The following is a 16894-nucleotide window of genomic DNA, read 5'->3' as shown; positions in this document are numbered from 1 at the left end:
TCCTGTGGACACTGTGGAATCTGCTGAGTTTCTCCAGCACTTTTGAGCATTTACCAGATAAATGTTTCTTGATTAATATTTGTCAAATATGAATATGATAAAACAGCAGGTATTTCCAATAAAAATAGCTTCCGACTGCTTTCAGAATTATTTTGCACATCATCACCCATAGCTAAACACCACCTGCTGGAGGAACTCAGTGAATTGAGCGGCACCAGTGGGAGAAAAAGAATGATTGATGTTTTAGGCTGGCCCCTTTGTCCTAGAATGTGGAGAAGAGGTGTAAAGAGGACAGGGGGCCTTGTGAGATTGGTTGAGAGGGGAGAAGCATGATGGATAGAGGCGGTAGATTGACAGTTGCCAGACAAAGGGAGAGGCAAGAAAAAACAAAGTCGGGTGGAGGAATCATTTTTTGTTAATAAACTAATTGAAGGGAAAACTGTAGCACAAGGGTAGTGTCAGTGTTGATCATAGCACATAAGAGGCTTTCAGATAGACACATTAATATACAGCAAAATGAGGGATATACATCGTGCAGAAAGAGAGATTTACTTTAATTTGGCATCTTGTTCAGTACAGACATTGTGGGCCAAAGACCCCATACCTATTCTATAGGGGTGACTTACTGTTCAGTCTCCTCCGCATAGTGTGTTATTTCTTAATCGGCTGAATCAATCATATCATTTTTATTTAATGAAAGACAGGTTCTTTTTGCTACTTTCTAAAAATATATCATTTATCTTATTGTAGAATTTATTATGTGATTGAGTCCAATCATTCAGCTGTCCTGTAAAGTCACAGTTGCTTTATCCTACAAATGCCTCATCTGCTGCCTTTTTCTTGTTTGAAGATCTAAAAAAAAGGAAATACTGTAAATCTGAAATAAAAACAATGCTGAAAATAGTCAGCAAGTAGGGCAGTAGCTATCTAAAGAGAAAAAGAGTTATCAGTTCAGATATAAAATCCCACAACTGAACTGGGAAAGAGAGAAAAGAATTTGCTTTTCAATAGCAGGGAAGATGGAGAGGAATGCGTACAATAGAGGGAATATCTTACATGGGGTGAGATTAAAGGAAATAATGTGGCAGTAGAGAATATAAAATACTGAGCTAAAATCACCGACTATTAAAAATGGTCAGTTTTGAATGCTAACCACCACACTAACTCATTTGTTCTCACCAGATCAGAGGTTTTTCCTTTGTTCTACCAATTTACCCTCCTACCTCTTTCCCCTCCAACCCCATACCTTTTTCATTGGTTTTGTTTGCACTTATTTCCTCTCTTTTTCAGATCTATCTCTTGCTTTGATGACCTTATTTCAACAAAACTGACCCCCAATTCTTGTGTTGGGTGACAATGTAAATCATTCACTATTGCCTAGCATACTCCCTCCTTCACAGCTGCTGTTATCACCTTCCCCAGAATTTTGTCTTTGATTCTCCTTAACCTTGCAAGCTACACCCTCACCTCCTATATCTTTTCTGTTTCCATGTTAGGCTCCAATTGTGTACCCATGTTTGAATCTTTTCAATCCATTTATATTCCTGTCAACTCTAAAATCAGATATTACTTTTTCTATGTTTGTTTACACATTGTACTGTCTCTCCTTTTGTAGAAATGTCTTGATTATGATTTTAATTATCTTCCCTATTACCTCTATCTTTCATTTTTTTTATCAGATTCTACTTGTGAAGTGCCTTTGAATTTTTTTTTGTCAAAAGGTGTCTTTAATAAAAATTGTCTGATGTCAATGCTTCTCAGTACAAGTTTTGATCTTGTATATGACGCAAGAAGCCCTACAAAGGAAGGAAAAGGGCAGATGATCTTTGTAGACATCTCGTCTCTTCTCTCTTTTTTTAAATGTATCCAGTGATCTTTTATTCATAAATTATTTAATAACCATCTATTGCTACATCGTGCTGGTAACTTCATTGTGACCTAAACAACTATTGATGTCACCCAAGATTATTGATTGTTTGAACCTCCTCGAGTTACATTCAGAGCAACAATCTTTTTTAATATTTTATTTATACTAATAACTGTCAAAATTTAAACATGGTTACAGAAATATAAACTAAAAAAGAACTACAGAAAATAACCCCCAACTCCCCCCATCCTCAACACTATCCCCTTCCTCTATCCTACCTCTTAACCCTCTACCCCCCACTAACAAAGAAAAGAATAGCAAAAGAGAAGAAACAAAATAGATGAGGAGAACACCCAAAATCATTCATTTTTACTCTATGATAAGGAGATCCAGCAGCACTCAAGACCGGTCTTAAATTCTCAAATAAAAATAATCCAAATATGGGCTCCAAATCCTTATAACTACATAATATTTATCCCTTAAATGATAAGTTATCTTCTTCTCCATTGGTATACACGATCTTATTTCCGAATGCCATCTTTGTAAATTAAATTCCATGAAAAAGCCATACATTTCCTTGCCACCTGCTAAACCTAATCTTAAAAACGCCATTTAAAATTTATCTAATTTATGTGTCAAGCCCATTTCACTAACATCTTCAATTAAACAAAAATCTTTGGATCTCAAGAAAATTTTATTTTTAAAAATGTTTTGTGAACAATCTCTCAATCTATACCAAAAGCCCCTAACTTTATCCCAAGACCATACTGAGTGCAGAAACGTACCTTTTTGATCACTGCACCGAAAACACCAATCCGAAGCACTCAGCTAAAATCTTTTCAAACGTTCTGGGGTCAAATATAATTGATGTACAAAATTAGAAGTCACCAGTCTGTATCTAACATTTACTAACTTTGTCATAGTATCTCTACAAATATCCCTCCCATGATCACTTTCAAATTGAACCCCCAAATCCTTCTCCCGCTTTAAGTCGCGATTTATGCAGCTCGATCTCCGGCATTTTCTGTGGCGAGTAACAATATTTCTCATTCTTCCTCATGCCCTAAGGTGTCATTTTTTTTTTTGTTTTGAAACAACTTTTTTTTCATTCAATTTGATATTTTTGGATTTCATATCTGTACATATGAGCTTCATTCTTCTGTGCTTCCTTATTTGTATTTATTGCTATTTTACAACAGAGCTGAGGATTTTTTAGTTCCAGAGCTTCAGGCCACAGAAGAAGAAAAGAGCAAACTTGATTCTGGTCTGACTAATGGGGAAGAACCTATGGATCAGGATCTCTCTGATGTTCCAACCAAGTGTGTTTCAGCAACAGAAACTATAGAAATCAGGTGAGTGAAGCTGTAATATTTGAGAATAACATGTTGCAAACAGAAAAGAAGAGAACTGTATCTATCATTGAATAATTTGCCTTTGTGAAACAGAGCAAGAGTGACGTATATTGATTATGAAGGACGTTCAGATGGCGACTCCATAAAAAAAATTATTAATCAGATGAAACCCCGTCAGTTAATTATTGTTCATGGACCCCCAGAATCAAGCCAAGATCTTGCTGAATCATGCAAAGCATTTGGTGGAAAGGACATCAAAGTTTACACACCAAAGCTTCAAGAAACAATAGATGCTACAAGTGAAACTCATATTTACCAGGTAAAGCTGCTTAAAAATTAATATATTCGATGAATATTAATTTTGAGCTGTACTCTTCTTGCTTCAATGTTAAATAATAGTGTAGGCTGAATAATAATAATTTAATTTCCTAACATGATTGAGGCAAAATTGTTGAAGGTCAATATTCTTCAGATAAGACATAATCTTTTAGGTGGCATAAGTGGGACAAACATACATTTGTGTAGTTCAAAGTAAGTGTGGCTCCTATTTTTGTAAAGTTGGTTTGTAGATAAGATTTTTAAAAATAGGATTAATTTGCAGCTGGAATCAATAACTCCTCAAACCTAACAAATTATATGATGAGTTTAATTGTTTGTTTGGTGTTGGACCTTTATGTCTATGGACCTGAGCCAGTGAAACCCATATTTGATGATTTCTAAAGCAAATTAGAGGGACAAAGAGTAAGATGCATACATAGAAAATTGTAGCCTGTATGGAAATGGCACCAAAATCTTTTTACTGTACAGGGTATCCTAATATTAGCTGAAACTTTAAAGGGAAGAAGAAAAGCAGATGTTTTATTACAATGCAATAAAACTGATCAAACATTCAATAATATATTTTAGAAAAAAAATTCTAATAAAAGTACCTTCCATAAATCTTTCTGAACCTGTTTAATGTCAGCTAATGATCATGTTTAAAAATCACCAAATGCATATTCACTAACATTTGAATTAAGCCTACTTCATCATTCAGTAAGATCCTGATTAATTTATTGTAGCATCAACTCCAGTCTACTCAACCCTTATTAAGGACCTATCAACCTCTGCCTTAACAATAGTTAAATATTTTCTTTCTCAAAGGACAGTGGAAGTAGAGTTACAGACTTCAGACCCTCTGAGAGAAAAAACATGAATTCTTGTCTTAAATAGGAAACCCTATAATTTAAAAAGTGACCTCTAATGTTTAATTTGTAGCTTTTGGTTTTGCATATTAAAATATAAAAGTCTCTAGTCCTGCTTGTTAAACTGCTTTAGTTGCCATTACGTAGATGGCCTAGTGGTTGCTTCCTGTGATTTCCCAATATTTGCATATTTCATTCGCACAGGTTAGACTAAAGGATTCTTTGGTTAGTTCTCTTCAATTCTGCAAAGCAAAGGATGCAGAATTAGCCTGGATAGATGGTATTTTGGACATGCGGGTATCAAAAGTAGATACCGGGGTCATACTGGAAGAGGGGGAGTTAAGAGATGACGAAGAAGGAGAAATGCAGTTGGATGCTCCTTCATCTACACATACTTCAGATCAAGCTGCAGCCCAGCAAAAGGCAATGAAGAGCCTCTTTGATGATGATGAAAAAGAAACCAATGAAGACCTTGATGTCATTCCCACTCTGGAGCCATTGTCACCAAATGAGGTATGGAAATTACAGCTATTTGTTGTTTGCAAACTTGCATTTATCTACGAGTCATCATTATCGAGCTTGATTTGGCTTTGGAAGTAACGGAAATTATTGCAGTTCTATAATACTAATTCCCTTTTGATTAAAAATATTCTCATGATATTGAAAGTAATTCCCATTTATTTTCTAATTTGCCTTGCTTTTGTTTGAACATAAATGTGCATTATTGCTGTGGATCATAAAATACTTTCTAGCTTAATCTTGGACAATATGCTAGTTCTTACACTGTTAATACAACAAATCATTCTTTTTTGTCATCGGTCAAATTTGGATTTATTGCACCTGTGAACCATTATAAAATGGTAATTTAATACTAATAAACTATAAACTGAGAATATTAGTGTTAATTTAATTTGTATATACACAGTTAAGATACCTACAGAGGGGAAAATATCTATTTGGCAGCAGACCTCATCTAAACAAAAAAATGATCTTGTATGTAATGTTAAGTTCCAAAGCTTGTGAGATTAGAAATTCAAATATTACAAAGCAAGAATATCTGAATTCTGCCCTCGTAATTCAATTCCGTTAACCAGAAGGAACTAAAATTTAAAGTCAAGAAATGATATGTTACTAAAATGACAGGAATTGCAATCTAGGCAAGAATAATTTTCAAAAGATTTTGACATCAAGAGCCTCTTAGTAATGGTTTATCATGAGATATTCTCCTCTTCAGGCTGTAATTAACTTGAGTCATTGGATCAAATAGATTAAAGCTTGTAGATTGAATCTGCAAAATTTGATAGTTCGTAATGTGAACTTAAATCAAAATTTAATTATTAATTATTGTTCCCACTATACTCTTGCCAGATGTCAAAATTTTTGACTTTTTCTGTGGGGGTGAGTGGGGGGGGGTTTGGATTGAGACTCTTGAAGGCAAAGGATCAATGTGGTATTTTTTTCCACAATCAGTATCATTCTTGTTATTTCTTGCTTGTATTTGTGTTTCAGTTAAAGTACTCACCATGTTATAGTTTACAGTTAACTCTTAAAATTCCTACAAATAAGTTGCTTGACTTCAGTGGAAGTGTAATTTAGAAATGGGGATTTGTATCTATCTCAAATATATTGCAGATCAAAGATCAATTTCTTTGCCCATATTTTTAAATAACTGGATAAATTATATTTCTTGGGGATCACTGAATAAATTTCTTAATTCTTTTTAAAAGTAAAAATCCTAAGATAGTTGGGACTTGGTTACAGGGAAGGTTTTTGATTAGAACCGCATTTACTGTGCATTATTCAGTTAAACTCTCGCTTGACTTTGGGGCCATAAAGTAGAACCATCATTGTGCATTGAACATTGAGAACTTGCAGCTACAGGTCGTACCTCTCTTATCCGGCACTCTGTGGGCCGGAAACTCCCATGGTCTGGCATGTTTGAATCTGCCGCCGTTAGTGCAAACGCCTTACAGACAGCACAGGGCTTGAACCCCAGTCCCAATCGCTGGCACTGTAAAGGCATTGTGCTAACTGTGCCGTACCACTGTATTATTTCCTGTTTTAAGCTTTGTTCTACCTTTGATATGTTTACATAGGCAGCTCCCTATGTAAATTTCTGTTTTCTGGCATTTTCTGTGGTCTGGCAGGGGCCAGGTCCCAATATCACCAGATTAAAGAGGTACAACCTGTACTGCGATAAATGCCTTTTTACCTTTGTGGATGATAAACTAAAGCATTCCATTGGGTTGAGCACAACTGTAAACAAAACAACAAATACATGAAGATGGTATTTTCCAGTGAGATTTACTGTTCCTTTTGCTGCTCAAAACATAAAAGTGCTACTCTGCTATTGGCAAGTTCACTCCCGGACCCATGTTAACCAGAAGTGAATCTGCACAAGGGCTATAAACAGCATTCAATCCTAGCTAGTGAATTGTCCAGCACCAACCAGACATCAAGGCAGTGGACGAAGAAATAACTATATAGAACACCAATAGTCAAGCAACTCAACACCAATAAACTGATTGTTAATGCTCGGTTTGGTTCTTGCTAGAACCTTGCATCATTTTCCATCGTTGCAGCTCGACTGATGGAAGAGAACTTAAGAGTATCTCTACTCAACATAGAGGCAACTCATAACTTGTAGCATTAAGAGCCATCGCAGAACTGGGAAATTGCATTCCTGACACACAGGAAAACTCCAGTCACTGAGACCCAACGACCAGTTGCTCAGAACAGCATGCTTAGCATTGTAATATTTAGCTGCCTCATCAATGAGTGCCTCTGTGCTTAAAGGTCAGATAACCTGTTCGACAATCAATGCACATACAGGAACACGATCTTTTATCCGGAACCCTTGGGGACAGTGTGCTCCGAACTTCAGATTTTTCCGGATTTCGGAAAGCCCACCCGAATTGTGCTGCCTATCCACTTCCAGTCGCCCGGCCGTCTCCCCCAACGACCTTCTTCCCCGACCGCCGGTCCACCGGCCACCTCCCCCCCCCCCCCCCCCCCCCCCCCCCCGGCCACCTCCCCAACCACCAGTCCCCACTTGCCGGATTTTGGAGCTTTCTGGAATTTAGGTGTCTGTATAAAGGATCGTGTACCTGTATTCATTTTCATTCCCAAAGATGGGGCCATGCCCATAGCGTGTGTTGAGTATCATAGATTGAACGGGATGCAAGAAATATTCATCTCACTAAAATTATGCACAAGTCTTCTGAAGCAAGAAAGTACCCAGGCACCTCCTGTCTGATTCTCAGCAGCACTAGATCAGAACTGAAACTGAGCTAATATTATCAGAACAACAGCTCTAAAGTTCACCTCAGATTCAGGTTTATTGTCCTGAACATGTGGCATGAAAATTTGTTGCTTTGCAGCAGCAGTAATAGTTCCCACAAGGTGCAAAATTACTATAAATTACAACTCCATACAAATGCAAGATTTAAAGAAAAATAGTTAGAGCAAAAAAGAGAAAAAAGTTTATTAGATCTCAAGGATTTAATGAAATATTAATAATTTAATAGATGGGTATACAGCTACAACAACATTTTAGAAGTTCAATGCTCTCAAGGATGAGCAAACCATTTGTGTAGCTGGCACCATCTCCCTAAATAGCTCTACCTTCCCACTCTTTTCTGAACTACCAGTTTTCAGTACTCACATCTTGAGAATAAATATTGAAAGTAAGATGCTGAGGAGAATTGCTTCAAATCATTGCTCCAAGACTAATGTCCCAAAATTGTAACAGTAAATGAAAATTTTGGAAACATTGAGCAAGACAAAACATATCCACAGAAAGTGAAACTTGGAATGAACATTTCAATCTTTTGTCAGACCTCCAGATGGGTGATGTTCCTGTGAACAATTTCAAAAATAAGTTCTGATTGTTTCTTTAGTTAACAATCAAGTAACTGTTGCTCAATATCTGCTAATTACTGGACAGTTTAATGCATAAGGAATTATAAAAACATAATTTGCTGAGCATGTCTTCCTGCTCTGCATTTTGAAGCTCCAGCATTCCCATTCATTGGATATCCACGTGAAGCGCTGCCTCAAGAAGGGATGATTTATGATGTAGGATGCCATCACCCTGCCCAATCCTCTTTTCAGCAGGCACCTCTGTATTCAAGAACAGGTTTTTTTCTCCCTACAGCTATCAGGGACTTGAACCTCTCTGTAATATTCTAACCACGAACCTACTTTAAGAATACTGAAGATCTGCACAATTTAAACTGAACATGTTTCTTTTGTACTACTGCAGTTATGTTTATCATTATTTATCTTTTTTATTCCCTCTCATAGTGCATTGCGTTAATTTAATGTGTGCGTTTTGCATACCTATTTAGCTGCAGCCAAAAAAGTCTTGTTATAATCATCATTATGTCTTTTGTCTGTGTTCTCACTCTCTAACTCACCCCATTTACTCACTGACTAAATAACCTTCTTTACAACTTATTTTCATGGTCACTCTGGTTTTACTAAATCAGAAACATACTTCCCTGAAGTTTAACAAGTTTAACAATTCTCTTTCTCAGTTCTCATGAAGGATCGGACACATTAATTCTTTTTTTTTTCCATAGATGTAGCATGACCTGCTGAATATTTCCAGCATTTTTTGTTTTGCATTATGTAACATAGCAATGATTAACATTTAAAACGCAAAGCTGCAGTGCTCAGTGATGGAATTTCCACTGTGCTTGCACCCTGCCATTCAATTAGATTTATTTTGACCAAACTATTCTGTCTTGATGTCTATGCTTTTGAAATTCTTTCTAACTTTTGCCCTTCATTTCACCAGTCATAATATTTGGATGATCTCTTATTCAATGAAATTTTTTTTAATGCTTATTTTAGGTTCCTGGACATCAAGCCGTCTTTATAAATGAGCCACGATTATCTGATTTTAAACAAGTACTTTTGAGGGAAGGTATTCAGGCAGAATTTGTTGGAGGTGTGCTTGTCTGTAACAACTTGGTAGCTGTTCGAAGAGTAAGTGTTTTCATTTGGTGTGTTACTGTATAGCAATGTTAGAACATTTGATGGAAGTAAAAATTGATAGTTTTAATTAACAATACATATTAATTGATAACTCTGGATCCCACATAAACTAACCTTCTGGACCAGCTTACCATGTGGGAGCTTGTCAAAGGCTTTGGTAATCTGAACAGCATCCACCACTCAGTTTATCCTTTTGATCACCTCTTTTTTAAAAAAACTCATTCATTATCAGACACAATTTCCCATACACAAAGCCATGCTGACAATTCACACTCAGCCCTTGCTTTTCCAATAATGCAGGATGTATCCTGTTCAGAATTCCCTCCGCAGCATGGTTAGTGTAGAAGTTAGAGCAAAGCTATTACAGCACCAGTGACCCAAGTTTAAATCTGGCACAGTCTGTAAGGAGTTTGTATGTTTTCCCTGTGTCTGTTTGTATTTCTCTGGGTGTTCCAGTTTCCTCCCTCTCTTCAAAAAAAAATACCAGCATTGCAAATTAATTTGGTGTAATCAGTTGGCTCGAGCTTGTGGGCTGGATGGGCCTGTCACTGGATGGTTTCATGCCGAATGGCTAAATTTAAGATTAAAAAAAAATTAAATTTAAAATGTGTATGATAGCTTCACTGGCCTATAGTTCCTTGGTTTATCCTTCCTGCTTCTCTTAAATAAAGGCATGGTATTAGTCACACTCCAGTCTTCCAATATTTCACCCATAGCTAAAGATAATACAGATATCTCTGTCAGGGCCCTATGATTTCTTCACTAGCTTCCCATTGTGCCTGAAGAAACACTTGATCAGGCCTCTGGGACTTATTCATATCATTGCACTTTAAGACTGACACCTCTTCATGTATATGACATCACTATTCATTTCCCTTAATTCCTTACCTTCACCATATATATTAATATAAGACCTCGCCCATGCATAGAAAATCACATTGAACTAGCGAGAGAATAGTTCCTCTTTGATTTTAATATATTTACAGAATATTTTAGGATTCTCCCTTACTTTGTCTGCCCAAGGTATCTTACATTGTTCTTTTGCCCTCCTGTTTTCACTGGAAGTAGTAGTAGTAGCCTTTATTGTCATTTAATACAAGATACACAGTTAAAAATGAGATTACATCCTGCAGAAACCACAATGCTACCCCATAACCGTGATTACACATCAGACAACACAATACTATTTTTACCCCAGACAAAACAAAAGATAAAAGCTACACAAGACTACAACACACCTACACAATATTACACAATGAGTAAAAAAAAGATGAAAAACTAGATAATAAGTACAGTGGAGACCGTCACATTTCAGAGACTTAGATTTTAAAAAGTCCAGTGACTTGAAAAGAAGAGCCACCACAAAATTTCCAAGTCCATACAGGCCAGTCAGCTTCGGCAGTAATGGTAGAGAGGCCCCACGGCCTCCTCTCCAGCCCCATCATCCGCCACAGGGCCCCGCACTCCAAGGTGGCACAGCCTCCTGAACCTTCAGGCCAGACACATGACATGGCCACTCCAGGGTCCTGGACATCACCTTCGCAGAACAGCCAGCCAGGCATACGCCGCCGCTCTGGACACCCTGATGCAACTCTGTAGACGCAGTACTCCTACATATACTTATGCTCCTTTCTCCTGATCAAAGCTTTGGTACCACTCATCAACCAGGGTTCTCTAATTCTGCCAGTCTTCCTCTTCACTCTGAATATGCTCTTCCATCTGAAAGCCTCCCATTTGCCAGATGTCTCTTAACCTGCAAATAGCTTCTCCCAATCAATAGCTTCCTTCAGTTAACCTTTGCAATTTCCAATATAATACTATTAAAATGAACCTTTCCCCAGTTTAGTACTTTAATTTGCAGATCAGTGCTATCTTTTTCCAAAACTGTTTTAAAACTAATAGAACTATGTTCACTAGTCCCAAATGCTTCAGTCACTTGCCTTGCTTCATTTTCCACTTGGAGTCCCAGTCTTACCCCCTCCTCATATGATCCATGTACATATTGCTTGAGAAAGCTTTCCTGGACACATTCAACAAATTCTGCTCATTCCAAGCCCTTACTACTGAGACAGTACAACAGAGGAAGTTCAAATCATCTACTATTGACAGTAGAGTCCTGTGGACTCTTGATGAGTGGGGGATGTGGGAGCTATGGTACAAGCTGTTGTGTACATAAGAACATGTAGAATTTAATCAAAATGTAAAAAGAACACAAAAACTATTTGTCACAATCGATTCAGTTGCAAAATAGGCAGTTGAATTTTAAGGTGATTAAAACTTGCTCATTATCTTTCTTGTGCTTTGGTTTAAAAATAAGTAAAAGTATATTGCTCTTTGGATTGACCAAACATTTAAGTTTGTCTTCCACTGCAATGCATTTTGGATTAGGAGACTATTTGTAATATCCAAGAGTAAAGAACAATATAGAATTTTTGTAGCTGTGGGATGCTTTTTAGTTGCAATATAATATTTCAATAATTGAACAATAACATTGAAAGAAAAAATGGTTTGCTGATTTTAATCTGAAAATGAATAAGAATCCTTCAAGCTGTGTTTTGAATTTCTCTACTCAACGATACTCTTTTTTAAATTCCAAATTGTCAGGTGGTGCTGTCATCGTAAGTTTTTGGATCTACCTTTAAATTCATGCTGTACTTTCAATCTTGTTTGCAGACTGAGACAGGACGCATTGGATTAGAAGGATGTTTGTGCGAAGATTACTATAAAATAAGGAACCTTTTGTATGAACAGTATGCAATTGTATAATTGTGCATGGAATTCTCTTGAAGATTCTACTCACCAGGAGTCTTCTAGATCACTGGAGGCATAGATGCGATGTGTAAAATCAGTAGTTTTTTTTCCTATCTAGAATAGCATATCTGTGTATTTGAGTTTGCTTTTCTTCTCTCGTTCAACTGGAAGAAATTTGAGGTCAAATTTGTATTTGTTCTTTCAAGAGTCTTGAAATATTTGTGTATTTCTAGAGTTTTGTGTATTCCAGAACCTAAGATTGCTTTCATTCTTCACAAGTTTCTTTTAGAAATTATTTCTTGGCAATTACTTATGTATTCTAAACCATCAAAATGTACCATACATGTTTGCAAGACTGTTCACGTGATTATAATAGAGAAACTTGAGCTTTGGAATGCTACACTTTTATCAAGCTGTATAAAACTAACCTATTATAAAGCAGAGAAAATAAACAGGTAATCTTTCAACAAAGAGTAGCTTCAAGCTATTTTAAAGTTTTGACTTGTTTCAAATTACTTGGATGTATTTTGGAGAAGATACTGATTTACTCATTCTGTATGATATGAGACTCTTAGAATTGGTTATCAGTTTTTTGTACAATTATATAAATGCAGAACTTGTCAACATGGATATTGTAAATAGTTACATGAATTTGTAAAGGATAAAATGCTGTTTTGAGACTTGTTAACAAATAAGTTGTAACTTAGTTTTGAAATACAAGAAAACTCAATTAAATTGTTTCTAAATCTCTGTTATTAACTTTGAATTCATCCTATGTTCTTCCAGAAACTGAGCATTCTTACAGGCAGTGAACCAGGAAATCATTTAAATAATCCTTGACAGTGAATGAAAATCAAAAAAAAAAAATCCTGATGATGTAAATCTGGAATAAAAACAGAAAATATCAATCAGCAGGTCAGTGGAAAGCAAAACAGAAAGAAAAATTCAGTTTGGACTAAGGGCCTCAGAGCTGAAACTAACTGTTTCTCTTTCCACTGGTGATTCCTGACCTGTTGAGTTTTTTGCAGCATTTTCTGTTTTTATTTCTTGATAGTGAATGTTGGACTGAATCAACCTCATCTCGTATCTGGATATAGGTACATCAAGTAAGTATTGTTGGACAATAAGTAATAAAGAATTGATAGAATTTCCTCTCAGATTAATTGCATCTCCCTACGACTGGCCTTGACTGATCATCTGGTGATTACTTAAATGAATGCAGCTGTCACTGAAAAGTATAATTAAATATTTTGCACTTATCTTAGCATTGTGCTATTGGAGTAACATAAATGGTAAATTTATTTTCTTTGAGCTAGTTTTTTTGTAGCAAATCTACATAGCAAAGTATTAAAAAGAGAGCCATCCATTGCTGTGACTTTAACATATTGCCATTAACCGCGCAGTTACTATATTGACAAAGTTAAAATCTGGAAGATTCACAGTGAAGGGAGAATCCTCATCAAATGAGCATGAAACATTTTTGCCATGCAACCTCTTTTTGGTGGTAATGGTGGGGGGGGGGGGGTGAAAGCAATTAATAATAATTTGGTCTCTTGGGACCTTTTTCCCCCAACATCATTGATTAGATCTTGATAAAATAGTTGAAACTAGAGAATGCCAATATAAAATTTGCTTTCTGAGGCTAGTGAATTCACTGCTCCTGTCGTGTTTACAGTTTCACAAAATTTGATTTTCATTTGTTAACATTTTCAGAGCTTTTCAAGCTTTACAATAATCTGTAAATCAAAATTCATGTTTTTGCAATTTTTTTCTGCAATGTGGATGCCACTGAATTATCTGCTACAGTTCACTGTACATTAGATTTGGAGTTTGAAGATTTTTGCCTGGGGACAATAAACAATTGCTGATACATTGCTCAGATGGAAAAGCTTTGATTCTGCTGCACTTGCCTTCATATAATAAATGGGTACAGATTTGGAAGGTGAAAAAGCCTCAGAGTTGTTGCAATGCATATTACAGATAATACACACTCCATCTAACATGGATGGTGGTTAAGGAAGTGAATGGCCTTGAAGGAATAGGAACAACACCTAATATTCCCTCTGGGAACTCTCCAACATATGACATTAACACCGACAGTCTTTCTCGCTTTCCCTCCAGCTCCCCGCCCTCTTTCTCCTCCATTCAGAGAGCTACCACCCCCTCCCATCATCTTTCTTTGGCCCTTCCACCCATATCCACATATTCTGTTGCCCCCTCTTTCCTCCCCTCGTCCTTTTTATTCAGCTCCTGCTTGCTCATATCTTGGTGAAGGTTTTGGACCTGAAATGTTATTATACCTTTGCTTCCTATGGATGCTACATGACCTGCTGATGTTCTCGAGCATTTTTATTTAATATCACTAATACTTTGGTTCATGAATATTCAATTTGCAAATATGTATAAAGCAATTAACCTTTTTAACAATTCTTGGTGTTAAGGACCGAGATCATACTGATATTAACATAAGTAAAATTTTAAGGAATTCAGCTGTATCAACAGAAATCCCATTGACATAAATACAGAATAAAAGAAAATGCCAGCATGTGTTATGAATAGCAGTGATATTATAATAAATAGGAAAAGGGATAGAATGTATGGTTAGAAGACCAGAATCAGCAGCTTGCACATCTCAGTTTTAGGACATGCAGGAGAAAGTGAGATTGGAAAAAACGGTGAAATAATAATAGATTTTCTGAAAAGGTCAAGGTCTGATTGAACAGTTTAAAGTAGGGTGCACACCTGTACAATGTTCATTTTGCAAAGGATGTGACAATGCAGGTATCCTGCTTGTAGAAAATTATCCAAACAAATTACATTTAAGGAGGAGAATTAGAACTTTGGGGAGAGAGAGATTCATTGACTTAGAATCCATTCAGATAGTTTCACTAATGTTACCAGTTTTACAGGTATTTTGTGCTGCAGTTTCATCTCAATCATTTGGGACCGGGTTTCAATGAATGCATTCTCATTATATGCAGTGTTTTCCTTCTTCAATCACTGGATCTGATTGTCACTGGCAAGGCCAGCATTTATTTGCTATTTCTATATATTACGAACTAATAATCCTTTAAAATTTTTATTTGGGACTTTGTTACCACTAATAAGGGAACAGCAATGGAAAATTCACCAGACAACAGTAAATTCAAAAGAATAGTTCTTAATTAAACTATTACATCATAGCATTTCTTACCTCTCAACTTACTTAACTCTAAACAACCCACTATGTGCAAATATAAATAGATGTTTGTGTGTATAATTAAAGGCCCACTCTGAAAAGTCCATCTTTAAAAGGTCAGCATCATTTTAGTCTTGCCTGGATGTCTTAAATTCTCAATTCAGAAATAATTGTAAAATTCTTTTGAAGGTTATATTTTCAGGCCTCTACTTGCAATGGTTATTTTCTTCCATGTTGAATTCATAAACCCAGACAAAGGTTAAATGAAGTGGCTATTGCACGATGAATTCACAAACCCAGACAAGGGTTAAATATGGATATCTTCTTCCACAATGAAGTCACAAATGCAAAAAGGGTTAAATGAAGTGGCTACACAAAAATAGACGCAGTAGAAATATGTCCTCTTTTTCAAAGAGACAGCAAAATGGTCTTATTTCAAAAGCCACTGATACTGTGTTCTGCTTTTCCCAGAAGTAACACAACAACAACATCAATTCTGGTTACTGTAACTCAACCCCGTCTTTCACAAGGTTGTAACACCTGTATTACAGGGGTTTTGACTTTTGTATTCTCCAAACTGAAGTCTTCCAAAACTGAACTCAAAATATCTGAATTCAGTAATATATTTCTCCAAATCACGTAACTGTCACATCACATAGAGGTGAGTCCCAATTCTTGGAAATCACATGACCATCAGTTTTATTTCTACCAAAATTCTGTTCCTTTTTCAAAATAATTCCATGCTCATAACATCCTCTGACCTCATCTCTGTTCAAGAGGTTTAAGTGGTTTTGATTAAAAACAGTAGACTTCCTCAGCAATTCTTGAATAATTAAGACCCACTTGACATCTATTAGCTCTGTCTGCCCAAGACGCGTCGACTCTGAGAATGAACACTCCTCTCAGAAAACAATGGTTCTCTATAAATGTGCTGTGACCTTTGTATCTCCCTGTACCAACCCACAGCTAAGAATATAGATACAATATTTTAACTATACTAAGAAATTTTTAATAAAAGAAATATAGTTTAAATTATAACACAAACCCATTGCAAACTGTCCTTGAGAAATCAAAGATGAGACATCTTGAATTGTTGAAGAATGATGATGGACCAATCTGTCAGGTATTGGTAATTTTAGGGTGACACAGGCTGTGGTAGTTCTTTCCATCTGTTCTTTTGGTGGAGAAGATTGGGGTGTAGGAATTGTATTAGACAGAGTCTCATTCAGTGTTCAATACATCTTGCAGATTGTACAAACTGCCACCATGATGCTGGTGTTGGAAGAGAGGAGGAGTTGCTGGAGAATGTGGAACTGATTTGGGGAAATCCCCATTGGCCTGTGTTTCATCTGTATTCCTCCAAATCTTTCTGATCCATGTACAGGAATGTTAAATGTTTATATTCCTTCCTAATAGTTATAATTGTATAAGTAAAGAAGATAAATGAAGACAGAAACTCAGCATATAGATTGTACAGGATTGTAAGCATTTTTGGGGGAATATTTTATTTTAGTTTCACAGACTTGTATTCGCCATGTGTTATAGGGGAACAATCCTCCCA

At 36.3% G+C, this 16894-nt stretch overlaps 1 protein-coding gene across 1 annotated transcript in view; it reads left to right on the top strand.

The window, feature by feature from the left end:
* The window catches only part of cpsf2 (cleavage and polyadenylation specific factor 2), a 32884-nt gene extending 19994 nt beyond the window's left edge, over positions 1-12890 (top strand). Inside the window, exons 11-15 of the mRNA XM_069916231.1 lie at positions 3067-3219; positions 3313-3538; positions 4608-4916; positions 9261-9395; positions 12078-12890. Coding sequence (XP_069772332.1) covers positions 3067-3219; positions 3313-3538; positions 4608-4916; positions 9261-9395; positions 12078-12170 — 916 coding nt within the window. The 3' untranslated portion in view covers positions 12171-12890. The remainder of the gene's footprint in view (positions 1-3066; positions 3220-3312; positions 3539-4607; positions 4917-9260; positions 9396-12077) is intronic.
* Positions 12891-16894: the final 4004 nt, after the last annotated feature.

Source organism: Narcine bancroftii, chromosome 2, assembly GCF_036971445.1.
Source record: "Narcine bancroftii isolate sNarBan1 chromosome 2, sNarBan1.hap1, whole genome shotgun sequence".
NCBI lineage: Eukaryota > Metazoa > Chordata > Chondrichthyes > Torpediniformes > Narcinidae > Narcine > Narcine bancroftii.
Note: the sequence above shows the minus strand (reverse complement) of the source record. Positions and strands in the feature narration are given on the sequence as shown.